Raw genomic sequence first — 19,300 nt, 5'->3', positions numbered from 1 at the left:
GTACTTAGGGGAGGGGTGAAACACCCTTCATTCCTCCTTGTCTCTCCCTCACTGTTGAAACACCAAAGCACCTGCAGAGCACAGCTTACTCAGGAGCACGACTGCCAGTTTTGAATTCTGCCTTTTTAAGCAGTTATCAGTCGTTTCACATTGCCATTTTCTGTCTTGTCCGATTCATTTTTAAGTACAGAACTGTGCAAATAAAATGTGAAACAGAGTGAGTGAATCTTCAGAGTTTTAAGAGTTACGCTGCTGAGTAATCAGAGCCTTACAGGTGTGTTTCCAGACTCTGCTGGGAGGTAAAGCCAAATATCAGACTTTGAAGAGTTCTTCATTTATTTGGATAGGAGGGTTGTTTGTTCAGCTTTTTAAAATGCATATGAATTTTTAAAGGATATGTCCACATTTTTTTCAAACCTATCTTAAAACTATACAGACATGCCCTTTTATCCATTGAAAGGGTTCTTCCAGCAGGCAATAGTGACCACAGAGAACCATTCTTAAGACAATTTGAATGTAACTGATACGGGACAAATTCACATTGTTCATTTCAAAAACATTCTAAAGTTCAGCTCAAGTTAATATAAGGCTTCAGCAGTCTGAGCAAGATGCATTAGATGTCTTCCCACGTTAGTCTTTCATGCTTCTTGTGCTTTCTTTGACAGTGTTTCATGGAAGCATGTGGATGACAGATTGGATAGAGCACAAAACATTCTGATTTGCACCACACCTATTCTGAAAATGCTGTCATCATCATTATTATTAGGTTCTTATTATTTTTTGTTTGAACCATTAGTTTTATTTTTGTTTTTTGAGTTGACTCAGATCACTGTAAACCCTACCATGCCACGTCAAACTCATTATATTTCTGAGGGCAATACTCTGCTCAGGTGTGACTCATGGATGTCTTTCTTATAATGGTTCTAATAAATTTCCCAGTAGACACTAGTCATAAAAACTGGGAAAAGAAGAAATCCAAAAACCCTGAAAATCACACTAGAAATAGAACTTGATGAAAAGCTAACGCCGCCACCGTGGCATACTGTATATCAGAGTATAGTATAGTAACTACTTCTAAATAAATTGTCAAAATAAGAAATTGAATGTGATTTTAGTCATTTAGTGTCAGTGAGTGCCCGTTCTAAAATTTTGCAGCAGAGGAACAGTAACACAAAGAAGGACTTTGCACAGTTGATGACATTACTTGAATTTGCACTATAATCTTGCTCTTAGTATTAGAACTACCATTTCCATGGAGCTGATAAGTTAGTGGTGGGCTGAAACCTGAGGCCAGTTTTATTTATATGTGTGTATATATATGTCTACATTTTGACAGATTGGTAGCATTGAAAGTATGCCAAATTGGCTGTTAGCAGTTCTTGTTTGTAGTTTACACAGAAAATTGCCTCTAATACTGAAAATATGATGAAGTTCTGGAGTTGAAAGCAGCTTTTTGAATGATTTCTAAGTGCATTTATGGATGTTGATTTGCAAAGGGCATGACATATATCCCCAGAAAGTGTAAGTTAGACTAAATATAAAAATATATGTATCATGCCAGTGTGTTTTAGATGAGATCTGACATGCAGCAGTGTGTTTTGACGCAATATGATAAAAGTTTTTAAAGTACCTTAATTGCTTTCGTGAGCTGAGTCACAGCTGCTGCTGCAGCTCCAGCTGCTGACGTGTGATAAGCCCTCCTCCTGTTTAACTGTTTCATTTATTTTATTACTTAATGGTGCATTTTGTGTCTGCGATTCTGTGCATTTGTCTGAATCTATAAGGATGTGGGGTACACTAACAACTCATTTTGACACTTCTCTTTGGTTATTGTTGTGTTGCTGAAGAACAAAGCAGTTAGCCTCAGTCATTGTTATGAAAATAAAAAGGGTATTTGTGCTAGGCATTCTTAAAGGTAGTAATGAACACAGAGGCAAGGAGTAAGACTTAAGAAGGTGGTGAGGTGATAAAATATTGCCATTATTTAGAACTTTGACAATTATACCTTTTTTGTGCAGCAGATGGGAGGTGCTGGGGGTCCAATGCAGCCTGGTCAAGTCCCCCCCAATCAAAACTTCCTCAACAGGCCACCTGGCCCCATACCTGTCTCCCATGGTAATGTCCAGCCACAGGTAAATCACCCACTCTGGGCAGGCATGTCTGCCTGTGTTATCACATCTGTTGCCCTGTCACTCCGCCTGTGCTGGCTGATTTCTGCATGCCTTACTGGTAACCCTTTCCTTCACTGTCCTCCTCTTTTTTCCCCACCTGCTTTCTCCTCTCTGTTCTGTCCTGTTGTCCAGTCTGTGGTGGTGGGCATGCCCCCTGTTAGTCAGGTCTCTGTGATGGAGGAACAGCAGAGGCAGAACAACATGGTGAGACATGCAGAAGCCTCTTAACGTAGAGGAAACATGTGTTCAGGACTACTTAGCTGAATTTTTAAGACCTTGAAAATATTCTGTCATCGTTAAGCTAATGTTTTTATTTATTTATTTGCTACCACTATTCAAGTAACAAGTATGTAGATTCGCACACAACAGATTTATCAGTACAGTGTGCATTTTTCAACATCTCTGCCCTTTTTTATTTTGACCATGTATATAGTGTCCAAAATGACCATAAATAAGGAGTAAGCTGTTTCAGTTTATTTTAAATGAGATTAAAATCAGCTTGTGGACATCCTTGTCACATTGTTAAGAATCCCATGTTATATGAACACTGTCACTCCAATCCCACTGCTCAGCATCAGGCTGGAGGATAAACTAGTTTCTGTCAGCATGAACTTTATCACTCCCTGTTGAATGTTCTTCTTGAAGCATGGCATTGACACAGAAAGGAAACATGTTTTAGTAACATGCATGTATTGGTTTGTACAGTGTAATCAATAGGAACTGTTTGCATTGAGATGCTGGGCACAAATAGGCTACAAAAAAGGAAAGACCTGATCAAAACGTGATGATTCACAGCCTATTTGTCCTCACAGGCATCTGAAACATTGTAGACAGTAGTTTTGCTAATATCAGTGTTAAGGTGGTAAATGTGTGTGGGAAACTGAGGGAATGTTCATTAGGTAGAAATGTAATGTGACTGTCCCTTTAGGCCGCTTAAATTATGTGGCATTCCTTCAGATGACAATGAGAGCAGCTGGGCCGAACAACCAGCAACCACCAGTCAGCGTCGCTCCACCCAACCAGGTCACACAGAGTGGACAAGCCCCACCTCAGGGTCCCATACTCCGCCTCCCGAACCCTGGAGCAAATCCACAGCTTCGCAGTCTCCTCCTCAGCCAACAGCAGCCTGTAAGAGAGCAACAAATGACCTGAAGTGTGTCATAGGTTATCAAGTGACTGTAACTGCTGATCTAGATGTTTGGGTTTTTGTAGAAGTTAACGTGGCTCTTCTCTCTTTGGGTTCTTGCAGCAAGGTGGTGTGTCTCACATGCCGGGCATGATGTCTCACCAGGGTTTAGGGCAGCAGTTGGTTCACCCAACACCAGGAGGGGGGGCTCAAATGCAGGGCCAGTGGAGGCAGCCCTTGACCGGTCAGCAAGCATTTACTCATTTATTTGGAAAAGAGGGTTGTTTGTGCAGCTTTTTAAAACGAGTATGAAATTTTTTAAAAGATATGTCTGCATTTTTTTTTACACATCTATCTCAAAACAGTACGGACATGCCCTTTATAGGTAGAAAGAGTTCAGAAACATTTGATTCAAGTAGACAGAATGTTAGTATATAGTTCTGGAAATGTTAGTATATAGTTCTGGAAATGATATTTAAAAGAAATTAAAAAAAAAAACTTCAAAAAGACACTTTGCAACAAACCGACCAGCTGACCCTTTTTGGCTCAAGACAATCAGTGGTAGATGGACAAAAAGGGCAATTGAAAGTTTAAGTTCTTTTTACCCCATTTACTGCACTGCTGATCTAACACTACCTCATACCCGAGATAGATATTCCATACGAGTGTGCAACCTGCCCAAATTTAAATTTGTCATAAAAAGTTGTGCACACGCAATATACATATTCCACATTTTTTAAACCTTGCTCTCTACAACAGTGGCATAATTTGCCTGAAATGCATGAAGCTTATGTGCGCTTATTTTAGAAACGTGAATGAAGTCAAACTTTTTTCCCAGAAACTAACAACTATGTCCAGTCCACATTATCTATGTGTATGTTTATTATTGTTCAAAATATAAAGAGGATCCCTCTTCTAAATCTCTCTTTCTACTTCCTCTCCAAACCCTCCCCTCCAAACCTATGTGCAGGTCAGATGCTGATGTCTGGAGCTCAGAGAGGAGCTGTACCCCAGCCTGGGATACCCCAGGTCTCCAGCGCCATGGAGGATGAAATCCTCATGGACCTTATCTGACTGAGCATTGTGAAGTCAGAAATCATGGTTTTTAGCTGAATCTCAGCAGCCAATTGACAGTGCAGGCACATAGATCCACTCCGCTACTTTATTGCTACAAATGTTCAACATAATTAAGAACGACTCATGACAAGTTTCTTTTCTTTTTAATGGGACTCAGCAGCTGAAGTTAATTAGGAACTGACAATGCAAGCATTAGTTTTTCATGTAAATGGTCAAACTGACAGCATGCTAATCCTCCATGCTACATACTGGATGGAGCAAGTGGAAACGGTCACTTATGTTGTATGTGAGAATACTACTCCTCCACAGATTTTTACATTTTATTATCGAAATCTGAAATAGTATTTTTTTTTTCTTTTAAATGAAGTGTTGCTTTTTTCAATGTATGAAGCTGTTTATCATTGTGAGCAGGTTCTGCTCTTGATGCATGCTCATGATGTTGTGCTTGTGAGGGCCAACCAAAGTCTCTGCTCCCCCCCCAGTGTGAATTCAGCCTGGACCTCTGTGGTGAGAGATAAAGAGACTGAAATAGATAGTTCAGTGTCTTTTTCTGCCAAATAGTGTCACAATGTTAATTTTAACTACACCAATATGTCATGGAACCATAGAGGGTCCCCTTGTGCCAAGTAGTCCTACCAGATGGCATTAGTTGGCTGTGCTTTCCTTGGCATAACGTACAATGAGGCTGACTGCATGTGCACATGGTACAGAACTTGCATATATGCCTAGAGCCTGCTTTCGAAACATGCCCCCACATGCACACGACGATGCATGCAAGTTAAATTCTGTGCACTCGTCATTTACCTAATAGTGACATGGGTGCTGAAGCCGTAGAGCACAACCCAGCTGCGCACGTTAACTTTGCTCAGCCTCATACGTTTTGTTACACATTCACATGTCACTTTATGCATTTTTTTTTTTAACACTTGGATGCTGTGTGTAGACATACACACTAATAGGAAGTGATGTCAGTCCCTGTCACCTGGGAGACAGAGACGGTTGCTAAGATACCATGACAGTGGGTTCTTGTTTCTGAGTTTTTCCTCAGCCCCGCTTTTCACATGGGCTCACACAGATAGACACTAGTCCCTCAGTGGCTGGTGTTCATCCCTCCCATCCCTTAATCACTGGCCAGCCCTCGGAGCCCGGCTTAGCTTCACTTTATCTTCCTCTGGTATTCTCTCTCTCCATCTCCATCTATCTGCCTCTGTCTCAGTATCAAGTTATTAGCGCCTGTCTGAGCTCTGAGTTTTTCAGTATCTTTTTTTTATTTTTATTAACAGCAGAAATGTTTGACAGATCCATATGATGAACTGTAAAACAAATGGTGACTAAACCGGCCCCCAGTCATGATGGTTATTTGGCAAACATCCACCATAATCATTTAAAAGAAAATCAATTCTTAAAATGAATCGTACTTTAAGATGTGCAGTATTTTGTTTTTTCCACATTCGCCTCATCAGCTTGTAGTTATTTACTGTATATTGCTCTCTGGAAGGAGTATTTTAGTTCCATTATTTTTCTCCACTTTGATGCATGATGTCATAACGATGATACTGTGTGTGTGGACAGTACGCCCACATTTTATTTATGCACAGTAACTTAAAGATACTTCATGAATGTAACTGCTGGTTCTATTAAAGGACCATAATCCAGTTTGGTTTGTATGAACCTTGACACAGCATTAGCATATAGAAGAAGAAAATGAGATTTTCTAAAACACCAGAAAGCTTTATGTCTTAGTATATAGAGTTCAGTAAAACATTCATTGGATGTGTGCTTTGACATATATTTGTTAATCACTGAATTCAGTCAGGTTACTGTACTTTAGCTATATTTAACAGTGCTGCAGAAGGAAATGAGTCTTGCTAGCAGTTTTTGAAGACGTTGAACCTCTCAGTGGAGAAGCTTCCATTCTGACTGGCGCATATTTCCAGGCATTTAACCTCTGGAGTCTTTACCACCTTCAGGGCCACTGAAGTAACATGTGGCATCATCGACCCTTCCCCCCTCAGCCATCACACATAGCCCTGGCTCAGGCAACATGTACTGTAGCTGACTACCGTGTATTTCATAATATGTGGAATCACGGGGAATAAGGTGGGGCATTAATAAGTTAAGAGTCTTGTTCATTTTGCAGTATTGTCCAAATAAAGAGAACAAAAACTGAAATACATTAGTCAGAATGGGAATAGATAACAGAGAAGTTAATGTGTGGTTTTAGAATCAGCCTCTAAATTTAAAAAAAAGTCTTTCTAGCTGCTATTTCTGATCAACTTTGGGCACTCGTAGGACTATCTGGAGAAATTACAACAGGATGAGATATTACTATCTTCACCAACGGTGGCTGTTTTTGGCAACTCAACAGCTCATTGTTTAGGCAGTGTTTCTACCTCCATACTGTCTCCTTCAGATTTGTAGTTGTGTCTTAATAGTGTTGTAAAAATGCAAATTATGTGATAACGCTATTCAAATTTTGAGGATCCATTTCTATTGCCTGTCAGGATTTCGGTGCTAACAGCAGGCTAATCGAGCTGACCCATTTTCTCTCTCCTCAGCCATGTTAGATGGTGACTTCTGGTTGATGCCAAGGTGTTCCCGTGCTACTTTGCAGTGTTTTCACAGTCTCAAGTCCAAAAGACCTAATCATATGTAAGCAGTATGAACTTCCTCACTTTGGGCACCTATTGGTCCCCCCATCACCGAGGGGACAAGTCGTTTTCCCACAGAATACCTCCTGACCACAGAGATGGAGGTGCTGGCACCAGGCCGGTGTAGGAATAAACCCTTGACTGAGCATTGTTGCAGTCAAGTTTTCCACTGTTAGTGCCTATAATGTTATTGGGAGGATGGCTCTGATGCTTGTTTGTGTATAGGCTTAAAACTCAAAGTAGCTGGCCTTCTTGGAATTTGTGGGTGTGATCACGTGGAGGGTGCTGCCTGAAGACTTCACGGTTCTATTCAGGAAGTTCCACCCCTCACAAGAAAGCCTTGAAGCAGATATCTGTGGAGGACTGTGCTGATCTGAACCCAGGTGACATTTTGAGCTACTTTTCTTTTGCCCATAACAAACACCATGAAGGTGTAGCTGGGACCAGATTAGCTCAAAGATTAATGAGTGATTTTGTATTGATACAACATATGAGTGCTGGGCTTTATTAAGATTATAAGTGTTCTTATAAATATGAGATTTTAACTTCAAATTTCTGGAAAAGCAAAAAAACGAATTATGAGAAAAGGGTTCATGGGTTCAAATGACGTTGAGCTGCAAATTCGGCTTTTCGTCTGAGGGCCTTGTGTGACTGCAGGAAAAGTGCATGTTTCTAAATATTGGACCAACACAAACTAAAATGGGTACTCAGATAACCCGAGGACAATTCCACATTTAGTTCTTTGTTATTGCTATTGTTGCTCAGAGAACATCAGATATTTCACAGCTCACTATGCAGCAGTCAGGCACAAATGTTTCGAGACTCACAGAAGTACAATGCATTTCACTGACTTCCCGCAATAAAACAAGGTTGGAACCAAGCTTATTATGTGTGCATCTACATTGCAAGGTCAAACAGTTTTTGGTAAATGTATGACTAATGTCTCTGTCGACCAATTTTACCTACAGTACCTAATAGTTTATTCTCTGTAGACCGAAACTCATTCTGCTGCTGTAAATCTTTATTTCTATAGGTAATGTTCTCTCCACATACAGTATATGCCTACACCCCACAGCTGAATGCAACAAGATCCAGGTAGGTTTTTGTGAAAGAAATTCTATGAAGTGATGCCCAGTGTTCCATATATACAGTAATTGCAACTATATTTTTATGCCTCTGTGCCAGCGATAGCCGCAGCTGGAGGCATTATATTTTTTAGGTTGTCAGTCCGTCTGTCCGATTCTTCTGAATGTGATGTCAGGAACACCTTGAGGGAATTTCTTCAAATTTTTCACAAATATTCACTTGAACTCAAAGATTAACTTTCTGGATTTTAGTGCTCAAAGGTCAAGGTCACCGGTCTCACCTCTCTCCCATACCTGTGAGTTTGACTGGTTGGCAGAAGCACACAACCACAAAGCAGTAAGTCTAGTTAGTACATAGCGTAGTACAAGTAAACTTAAATATCCAGCCATGGAACCATAATGGCTTGACTTAACAATAAATGAAAAATGCTAAATCATTGTGCGATAGCACTGGCAATGGCTAAATAAATAAACAAACCCCTGGAAAAAAAAATGCACAGAAATTTAGTGCACAGGTTTCAAATTTAAAACGGACAAAAGTGCTTGAAAGTTAGTTTGACATCCATTGGCTGTCACATATGTATAGCTTATTAACTAGGTAATGCATACTTTAACACGCAAAATAAAGATAAAAATGTAACAAATGCAGGTTGATTACTAACTAAACATCTCAATATAAAGCATCTGTGTATGGATATATCCTTTAACATACCTCATATAAATGTATAACATTTGTAATAAAAATTGCACCTAAACACATTAAGAGCACTTAACCTCACCTGTTACATCCCTGAACACATATGACCAAAGCCTGAGCTGTTTGACTGCTGTTTATTGCAGACTGGTTTGAGTCTGAGCTACTGTGCTCTAATATTAAAATGCCCCTGCCACATGTTGGCTGTGTGGCATTTTGGTCGTTGTTTGTTCTTGTTGGCACCATGAGGGAAGGTAGTGGACCAGTTTAAGGGCCTGTTCAAGGAGGCTATGGGCTAAAGATGAAGATTACACAGCCTTGTATCAGAAGTGCTGCTCAGCATAATGGGGTTTACAGGCCCAGGGGCAGAATTTGTTTTACACCCTGCTGCAGGAGGTGTTGACAGGAGCGAGCCATGGAGGAGCAGGAAAGAGTCTTATTATTATTCCACACTGCACAGAGTGAATGTGATGTGACGGTTATGGAGGTATATGAATTTAGCCCGTACATGGAGAGACAAGGAGGAGGAGGGTGTCGGTTGGAGGAGCATATAACACCTAAAATTGGATTTATTTTTGGGGTCCTGGCGGTTGAGGTCCACTTGGCCTGGGAGTGGGAAGATCAGTGACACTATCAGCCCTAATGGATGTGGTTGCCAGATAGGACTGTTTTTTATAAGAGAGTAGTGTTGGCTTTAGTGGTGGCGATACAAGCTTGGCTAGCTCCATTTTCAAAGAGCTTCTTGAGTGAAAAAACAGTGTTTCAGAGAATCTAATCTTTGTTTTTGCTAGGCACGACAGCCTGAATGTTCAATTTGGTATCACAGGTTGGAATCTCTGTAGCCGGTGGCAGGCTGTTTCGCCATCCAGTATGGATCAGGGCTCAGTTAGGGCCTTGGAGGCTGTGGAGAGTTCAGATGTGACATAGCATGTGAGGAAAAAATGGGGAGATATGGCAGGAGGAGAAAGGCGACTGGCATGTTCTCAACACCACCAGTGTAGCTGCCTGCACTTCCTCTCACCATGCTGTTCCAGCAGAACACAGCGATGGCAGAGGTTTCACCCCAGCACAGCAGTTGCTGCTGAGGCCCTAAGACCTGAACATAACCCAGGGCAAAGAGAAAGCTTGTGCCTCTCTTAGCCAATATGCCAGCACAGCATAACACAGCAACACAAGGCAGAGCACAGGAGGAAAGATCATCCTCATCCTCATCCACAGCTCAGAGGCAGAAACACTGGACGAAAAGCTTTCTGTCTTCATATGAATAAGTACATTAATCCTCACAGTGGCTCCCATCTTTATTCATTTATGGGTCTGTGGTGTCCACTCAATCAGTCAGTTAAAGGCTGGCCTGGTGGAGTGAACCCTGCACACCCACCACAGTGAAGGAGAAAGGAGGGGAGGTTAAACTCCACACCATATAGCCAGAGCAGGCACTGCAGTACAGAGATACAAACAGTGGGTTGGGGAGGAAGAGGAGGAAATGAGAGGGGGCTAAATAATGAGGGAAAGGAGGGAGGGGATTAGACAACTGGAGATGAACAGAGAGCAGCCTTGTATCAAAAGTGAGTGAGATTGAGAGGTTCAAAATAAAGGAGGGAAAGAACAGTCAATATCAAGAGCCAGCGACAGGGAGAGAGAGATCTAGGACAACAGCACATCCACAGACTACTACTGAGGTGTGCATGTGAGAGAGGGAGGGAGGGAAGTGGCGGTGAAGAGTGTGTGAGAGTTAGAGAGAGGGAGGGATATCCACTGCACTGTTGTGTGACTGGAAATTTAATAGAGGGAGGGAGGCAGGAAGGCAGCAGAGGAGGGGAGATGAGCAAGAGGAAGAAGCGACGCAATGCAAAAGCAGCGAGCGAGAGCCGTTGTTGTTGGAATTACAGAGGACTGGGACGGGCTGTGGATGCTGCCAGACCCTCACTGCGGAGTGTGGGGCTGTGTGTGTGTATGTGTGTGTGTGGAGAGGGGTGGGGGGAAGACATATTGTGCATGAAGTGGAAAAGGGCGACCAAAGCCACGTGGATTGTCGGAGTGTGCAATGTTTAATAAGAGAGAAACAGGTTGGACACCCTGTTGCTGCATCCACACTAAACATTTAGGGGTCAGTCATTACCTTGTTCCCCATCTAAATCACGCTTCTGTGTGTGTGAGAGAGGTAGAACACAGCTGGAAGGAAAGCACGTGTGTGACGAGTGTGTGTGTGAGAACACGTGCCACAGTGATGGAGAGCTGGCACCGAGGTACAAGGATATGAGAAAGAGCAATCCTCAGAGTCTCAAAATAGAAAGTAGTCAATACACCTCGTCCGGTAAAATGATCTCACTTTGGATCAGTCTTATAATTTCTCACATTCTGTTTAGGAAGAAATTTACTTTTGGCTAAATAAGCAGGCTCGGTCTCTCCCTCTCCCCTCAGTCTCAGCATGTCAATCAATATCTCTGTCCATATGGGATATGTGGTGGGGGCTGCAGTGGTAGGCAGGGCTCAAATCCAGTGAGGCAGTGCTGTACAGGTGGGGCTCAGCACTGTGTGTGCTTGAGCGTTGCCAAGGCAACCGGCCAAGCAGCAAATGTGCCCTGTAACAAGCTGTAAACACCACCATCATCATATTATACCTTTAACATGACCGTATGGGCACGTCTGAGGATGAAATACACAATAATTAAAGAAAGTGACGAGCTAGTGCTCATAATTCTAATTAGGGAGACTATTTTTATTGCATTTGGGGCTTTTGTTTATTATGTCATTTTGGGTTAACCCTTTGCTACGAACTGTCTGGGTCTTGTGTGCAACGTGCGGGATGTCTGCAGATTGCAACAGTATCGATCGCATTGTTTTTGCATAAGAAGTAAGTGCTGAATAAATAAATATATAAAGTTTCATATTCAGTGTCCCAACAACAGCAGCACTAGCCCACCATCCTCTCACCGACGGCCAGTGTTTCCATGCACCTGAAGATTTCTGAGACAATTCTCACTGCCAGTGGCGGCAGCGCAGCACTTGGAACGGGTGAATCAATCGAAAAGAGAGAGAGAGAGAGAGAAGGGGGTGGGCGAGAGAAAGAGAGAGAGAGATACAGAGAGAGGAGGTGGAGGAAGAGGAGAAGAAGACAGCGTCGGCGGCGGCGGCTCTGCAGTGGAATATGCTGTTATTAGAGGGAAGGTAAGAGCTCTCGGAGTACCGACCAGCCAGTGTGGAGCACGATGTGTTTCAGGACGTGACCACGGCACCGTAAAACAAAAGGTAAGTCTCGATGACATTCACACATTCAAGATGCAGATTCATGTGCTCTGATTAGGTTTGTCGCGTGTGTGTGTGTGTGTGTGTGTGTGTGTGTGTGTGCGCGCGCGCTCGCGTCTGAGTGCGCGCATCTATACAGTTTGCTCCACGCGCGACAAACTACTCCTGCGCTGAAATTGAAATCCGCATTCATGACCTGATATGATGAAGTGCCCTCCTGGGTAATCCGGCACAGGCCTGCTCGGTGACTGCGTGGCTCTGTAAGGTGGCTGTTGTCCAGGAATTACATGTATGACAAGAAAGGCGCTCGAGAGAAAATGCGGGTGAATACATTTCCAGTGTCTGATTTGATCAAAATGGACAATTCCAACTTTTTTTTTACACTCTCAATTTTTGTTTTGTCTATGTGTTTACATTTTGCTTTTCTCACTACAAGTTAATCGAACCTTGACGATTACGGAAGCATCCACAGTAGCAGGACTTAATATTTGATCCGGTTAACGCGCAGCTTTCACTCAACTATACTCAATTAAACCTTCCTAATCGGACCACTTTATGGTGTTTGTGTGTTGTGGTTCAGTTACCCTCGTTGGCCCCTGCTGATGACCCCAGATTTGGAGGAAAAATGCGCAGGCACCTTGCGGCTTATGCGCGGCGGGTTAAACTCTGAGTCAGAGCCTGGGGCTCCTCCGGCTGAGAACAAGGAGCAGATAGATTAGGACTGGATGAATGAAGATCTACTGCCTCTATCTGCAACAGAGTGATACGGTTATGAGAAGATTTAAATGCTAATGTGCAGTTTTTCAGAGAAATGGGAACGGGCTGGGACTGGCGGCAGGAGATTTCTGGCACTGTACTGTTGGACCAGCTGGATCATCTCTGGAGTTTTATGACAGAGAGAATAAGTTATTAATGGGGTGCTGGAAGGTGAAGTGGGGCACTGGGGCAGGATTAGACAAGGGAGGGAGGGTGTTGAGCTGTGTATATGGGCTTTATTTGGGGGGACAGAGGTGATGCACTGAGAGCCCCCTCCATCTCTGTTTTTGAACAAAAGAATTGATAGGACATTCTGGAGGAGGGCTTTAAGGCATTGTGTTCCACCTATTAATGGAAGATGGATGGTGTCAATTTTATTTAATTTTTTAAATCAGAAGTGGAAATTAACAAAGTACATTTACTGAAGTCCAGTAAAAGTACAATTTTGAGGTATGTGGACATGCGTATTTTCATTTTCTGCTACTTCCTGCTTCAACTTCACTACATTTCGGAGGAAAATATTGTACTTTTTGCTCTACTGCATTTATTTGAAAACTTAACTTACTTTTCAGAATCAGATTAGTAAACCATATTACAGTGCAATCTTTATTGATCCAAATGGTGGGGAGTTCACAAGCTGCCCAGAGGTGAATTAACTTATGAGGTGCAACATTAAGTGTAATGTACACAAGAATGCACCAGTAATTATAATCCAAAACACATTAATGTGAATTGAGTACTTTTAATTTTGTTGACTGAAGTATATTTTGATGCTAATACTGTTGTACTTCTACAAGCAGGACCTTTGCTTGTAACAGAGTACAATGGGGGTATTGCTACTTTTACTTGAGTAAACAATCTGAGTACTTCATCCACCACTGTCTGTTATCCCCCACTGGGCAATTTAGCACTTCTGTTTTGCTGCTTGCATTTTATATTCTGCGCACCCACATTAGATTTATTGCTTGTTACACCACGTTTAAATTATACACCATCTTAGTTCAACCGTCAAGTGAAGGACCGTGACACCTACCATTTATGAGCCTGCAGCATATTCATTCCATTAGATCCAAAATAGGCCTACAGATGTAAAACTTTAAGAGGGTGATACGTTTTTATGTTGCCTGTAAAAGTGTGTATTTTGTCCACTAATGTTGTGGCCTTTTAGTGTGGAAGTGATGCTTCCTTCATGGCTGATTATGAACATGCAACAGCACCAGTCCCTGCAAGTCCCCAGGCTTGAGGCTTGTCACATGATATCACATTTAAAGGCAAGGCCCTCTGGCTCAGGGCAGCGCTTTAAAATATCAGGACATCTCACTGCTGCAAAATGGCCAAAATGTCAGTGGAATTTGTTCATCCTGAACTTTGTTCCCACTCCCCAAGTCAAAGTGCTACCTAAGCCAAAATGAATTTAAAGTGGGCCAGGTTACTAATGGGAAGCCGTTTATGAAAATACAGTTGCTATAACGAAAACAAGAAAGTAATTTTATTCTGCATCTGTGATTATGGTTCTATGGATGTGAATTCCTGAAAGCTTCGTTCCTAGGAAGAAAAATTCAGGAACATTCTCCAGTGGATTAGTAAAGGTCTGAAAGTAGCAGGACTCTGGTTAACAATCCCTTTAAGGCCTGAAGGTGCAAAGTCAGGACATCTCTTGACCTAATATGCATGTTATTAAAATTGAACAATGTCATGATTCAAAAGGAAAGGTTAACACCGATTAGTTAATGGTATGCAAGTAGAATGTTTTATTCATCTTATTCCCCCTTTAAAGAGTTTTCACCTATAGGCTCCATATTTAGACTTTTCTATTTGTGGCTTCTAGCTCTTCATTGTTGTTGAACAAAAGAAACCTTTTGGTAGATTTTATCATCTTTGGTATGGAAGCTGCAAAAACCAATGCACTTATTATTCTTCCACTGCTGAGCAACTGCAGAAGGGAAAACAACAACAACAAAGATATCCTGACCTTTTCTGCAAGGCTGTTGACTGTCAGCTATTCATTTTGACCCATAGCTGCATGTGTCCCTCAAAACCTCAGGCTGAATCCTTCCTATGTCACAAATTAAGCACCAGCTGAGAAATTTCGGTCATCTGACGAATCAGGCCAGGCTGCACTTTAATTTCCCAGGCACACCACTTATGCATGGCCAATGAGCTTGATGAAAACAAGCAAGCAGGTTAACGGGGACATGGTAAATTACACCAGCACACCTGGTCTACAGGGAAAGTGTGACTTTGAGATAATGCTTAGCCCCCCTACCGCTCCAGCACTGTTGGAATTGTGGAGCTGTTATGGATTATTTCTAGAGGAGATCTGGAAAAATCACAGCAAATCATCCCAAAACAAACACATAAGGTGGGAAAGGATGCAAGAGAGTCCATGACCACTCCCTACAATACTGCCCAATGCCAACAATTTGTGCATCTCTCAAATGGAGCCAGGAGGCTTTCAAACTGGTTAGAGTGAAGTTTGCCTTTCCTCGTCTCCTTACTGTACGTAAAAGGACAAAGGACTGCATTAATTCTAAGAGACATCTCTGCTGCTACATTAGAATGCAAAGAGAGTAACTGTTGCCCTAAATTTGGTGCCTGTGTGAGTGTGCGTTTAAACATATACACTTACTTGTGTGTGCAGGCAGAAAGCAAGGAAGGGAGATTATTCATGACACCACAACTGCTCTAATCAGAGCAAGCTGGTCGCTGATCTCTTCATAGGGCAAGAGTGTCACTGATTGATAGCTGCACGATTTGCTGATGTACACAGGTTGAGAGGTGAAGAGAGGGTTGCTGATCAGCCAAGAGAGGCTTCAAATTTGTGGGAGCAACCTCAGGCTGTCCCTTAATAATGCAGCACAACGAGACATCACACGCTGCTGCCGATCACCACGTGCTTACATCATGCCTGAACCCAGAGAGTGAGACTGTGTTTTAGCACGTGATATGGCACAATTTGAATCGGGGTAACCAAGGGGGCTGGGAGTGCATGAGCACTAACCCATCTGCAGCGGAAATGCTAAACTGCCTATGATGGCGGAGTGGATATAATTAGCCATGATTGGTTTGATTGAGTCTCCCGTCCAGGCCTGGGTGTTGGCCCTTCGGGGATTGGGGCTGCCTGGCCATTAATTATTGAATAATAGCTGGAAGAATTGCAATGGTTAATGACACAAAATGAATGCTATAATCCACTGAACTGACATAATTAGAAATGGTGAGATTTCCCTTGAGGAATATATTCTCATCCTAAGTGGAAAGGGATGCCTGAAAACTGGACTAAGGCGATTACTTTCCTCTCCATCCTCACAAGTTTGTGAACGCGCTCTAGGAGAGCTGACTAGCAGAGCTTATCCAAATCTCCAATCACATGTTAATAAAATGGCCAAAAGTGGCCGCTCGTCCATTTGTCGTCGCAGAGGATGAGGTTCATGCTGTTTGAAATGAGCTGGCCAGAGAGAGCAGTCAGCACTATATTGAGTTTGGCAAAGAGAAGCGATGTTATCTTCTCCTGGTTAGATTAAGTATTACTAAATGTGACTGGGTAATGAAAGCGGTCAGGCCTCAGTGACCACCATGCTTCGCAGCCACTGCCGGCTTGGCTGCATCTAGCCACGGAGTCTTGAGGGAGTTTGTTTCGGGTCAGTGACAGCATAAGAGCTCAATACAGCATTGCAGAGCCAGGCTGGGGCATTTCCTCTGTCTGCCTCACTGACTGGCTGCTCTGGCTGGAGGCACAACAGTAGCGGCATACTGATGATGATGATGACAGTATAAATATTGATGATGTAGATGGCAAGAAACTGATAGTGCATGAGAGCAGTAAACATGAAATTATAACCCTGATGACCAAAGTGTGATGCTTAACAGTTTTTTTTCTCCTTGTTGTTGTTGATATTGTTGGGTTTTTTCCTTTTCTTTTTTCACTCCTTGTGATTCATACCTGACACAGACACTTTTGGTTTCCGCGGTGCTCTGAGAGATCATGATGAGACGCCTGGAGAGAAGCGTGGGTGCACTGTCGCACAAGATGACACGTAATCAAATGTCTTTTTTTGGATCTGGTTGGAGGTTCTCATATTTTCAGGGGGTGGTGGAGGGGGGTGCTGATGTCACGGTGAGATGGTGGCTCCAGAAGATGGCGATGAGACATGCCAGCGATGGTCTCTGGAGGCCACTAAGAGCCGGAAGGGTGAGAGGTACAGTAGGGAAGCTATAGGCACCGTTGCCGTGATAAATCACAGATTCGACTGTGTGGTTAGGATGATTACTCTCAGTGCCATTACGTGAATCCATAGTTGCCTTTACTGGTTGTTTTTCAGCTCCCTGGGCTCTCTGCGATATATGTAGAGTGTTGACTCAGTTGTACTAGTTTATTTATATATTTTGCCCCTCTTGCATTTTCTCTTGTGGTCGCTTTGGATTGGGTGTAGTAGTGAGGTGTTCATGCTCAGATTTCGCTGTGTGGACTATTGAAAGAATGGCTGTTTATTGGTATAGTGACAGTTAGCCTACTATTTGCCAGATCTGCAGCCCAATATGAGTCCTAATGAGCTAATATTTTATTAAAATGGACAAAGTTTGAAACAATAAAAGCCTATTAGGAGGATTCAGAACAAAATTTTCTCTCAGCTGTGTGCATCTTCTGCCTAAGAACATATCAAACTTCAGAAAACACACATCAATCACTGCCCTCCTCAGAAATGTGGTCCTCTGAAAGTTTGGAGTAAGAAACTGATTCAATCCAGGGACTTTTCCATCTCACTGCAGGGTTTAGTGAACTGACGCCCTGATTTTGGGATCTGCAGAGCAGGGCCACGGACGCCCTGAGCCCCAGCCAGTGTGACGGAGGCATGCAAGATGGTGAGTGGTTACTATGGCAGGTTACTATGGCAACTTCAGGTCTCTGTGAGAGCTTCCATTTCACGCAGCGTGGGAGAGAGAGAGAGAGTGAGAGGGATAGAGACAAGAACCCGCAGAGAGGAGAAGGGTGGAGAAATCAGCAGAGGAGGTGAGGTGTGGAAATAAACATGCCTTAGGTGTAGGAGAAGGAAGGGGAGAAGACAGGAGGGTTGGAGATGTTGTAAGAAGAGAGGGGTGGAAAGGAGCAAAAGTGAAGGAGAGGTGTGAGTGATGGGGTGAGATTGAGGTGTGAGAGGAGCAGATCGGAGGGCAGGGAAGACGATCACATGGCCCGTTAGACCAGAACACTGCAATCCACACACATGCTGGATTATTTCAACACTGTAATCATTCTGCTGCTGCACTGTGCGTTTCCACTCTTTATCACCTGGTCTCTTCCTCTCTTTTCTCTTTTCTCTTCCTCTCCCTCACCTCTCTGATTTAGTTGGCACAGAGCTCGGCTGCGAGAGACATTGTGTCAGTCCTGGTGACTGGTTTCCATGGAGACGTCAATCAGCTAGTCTGTGTCAGTGTTTCACGGGCAAAGCCTTATCGTGTTTGTCAGTGGGAATGTTTATCTGTCTGTGTATTAGTAAGCATGTCACTCACAGAAAAGGCTGGGGCGAGGCCGGAAAGGATGGGGGGCCAAGAGAGTGTTGCTTATCACACATGCATGAACAAGCTGTTTGTTTGTTTGAAAAAAGGCAGCCATTTATACATACAACTGTAAGATCTCGTGTACAGTCATGAAGCTGGAGATGCACAGACAGGTGGGCGTATAAATGAAGCATATCCATCTCTGCTCCACAGGGTCGACATGTTGCACCACACTGTCCGGGGGTTTTATTTCCCTTTTTCACCTCTGAGGTTTTCACTAAACTCTGAGCCCTGTAAATCTGTTCCTCTACTCTGCAGAATACTGCTGATGTTGCACACACCCTTGTTCCTTCTGTCTAGCTATAATGTTGTTGTGTTTATTCAGTGCAATATACTACAGTGCATGGCAATATGACACTGATTGTTGCATTCCGTGCTTCAGATTCATTGCAGTCAGTATTTTATATACTTTTATGCTATTCATGTGTGTTTTTTAATTCCTCTCTTTTTTTCCCACTGACTATACATGGCTGTTTAGTGTGTTACATTCATGCAATCAACACATGCATTGCATTGTTGTCATGGTATTTGTCTACAATATATAGGGGTTGTGTAGCTTTCCCCTTTATTTATATGTATGGAATAGTACAATATTTTCTTTAATAACTGATTTTTCAGCTATTATTACTGTTCTCAGCATTTCTTGCCTTTATTCTTATTTCTTTTTCTAAAATATGTAGCATGAGGTAGGTCACAACTCTATGTGTACAGTCCTGTACTTATGACCTTGACCTTGATCTTGAGCAGTAAAGAAATATTGTGATGGCATTACATATTCTGATTTGAAACACACGTGTTTGCAATATAAAAGTGCTCAGGTGGATTGTGCATGATGGGAGTGAGAGAGACTTGACTTAATGTTAACTTTAAAAACTGCACCTGTTAACTTCAAAGTGCTGCTTTTACACAGCATTGTTGAAGCTAAGTGACCTCAC

At 42.7% G+C, this 19,300-nt stretch overlaps 2 protein-coding genes across 5 annotated transcripts in view; both read left to right on the top strand.

Moving 5' to 3' along the window:
* The window catches only part of med25 (mediator complex subunit 25), a 21,042-nt gene extending 13,147 nt beyond the window's left edge, over positions 1–7,895 (top strand). For 2 of the 4 annotated variants that reach the window (XM_020605501.1, XM_020605503.1), the window contains exons 16-20: positions 2,019–2,132; positions 2,304–2,375; positions 3,129–3,299; positions 3,421–3,541; positions 4,268–7,895. In XM_020605501.1, the coding sequence (XP_020461157.1) occupies positions 2,019–2,132; positions 2,304–2,375; positions 3,129–3,299; positions 3,421–3,541; positions 4,268–4,371 (582 nt within the window). In that variant the 3' untranslated portion in view covers positions 4,372–7,895. The remainder of the gene's footprint in view (positions 1–2,018; positions 2,133–2,303; positions 2,376–3,128; positions 3,300–3,420; positions 3,542–4,267) is intronic. The other 2 variants (XM_020605502.1, XM_020605504.1) reach the window with 2 other exon arrangements.
* A 3,767-nt stretch (positions 7,896–11,662) lies between these two features.
* lrrc4ba (leucine rich repeat containing 4Ba) overlaps positions 11,663–19,300 on the top strand; it is a 32,312-nt gene continuing 24,674 nt past the window's right edge. The window contains 1 exon segment of the mRNA XM_020605523.1: positions 11,663–12,053. The gene's annotated coding sequence lies outside the window, so the exon portion shown is untranslated.

The sequence above is a fragment of the Monopterus albus genome, unplaced genomic scaffold (genome assembly GCF_001952655.1).
Source record: "Monopterus albus unplaced genomic scaffold, M_albus_1.0 scaffold70.1, whole genome shotgun sequence".
NCBI lineage: Eukaryota > Metazoa > Chordata > Actinopteri > Synbranchiformes > Synbranchidae > Monopterus > Monopterus albus.
This window is presented reverse-complemented; position numbering and strand designations above follow the sequence as displayed.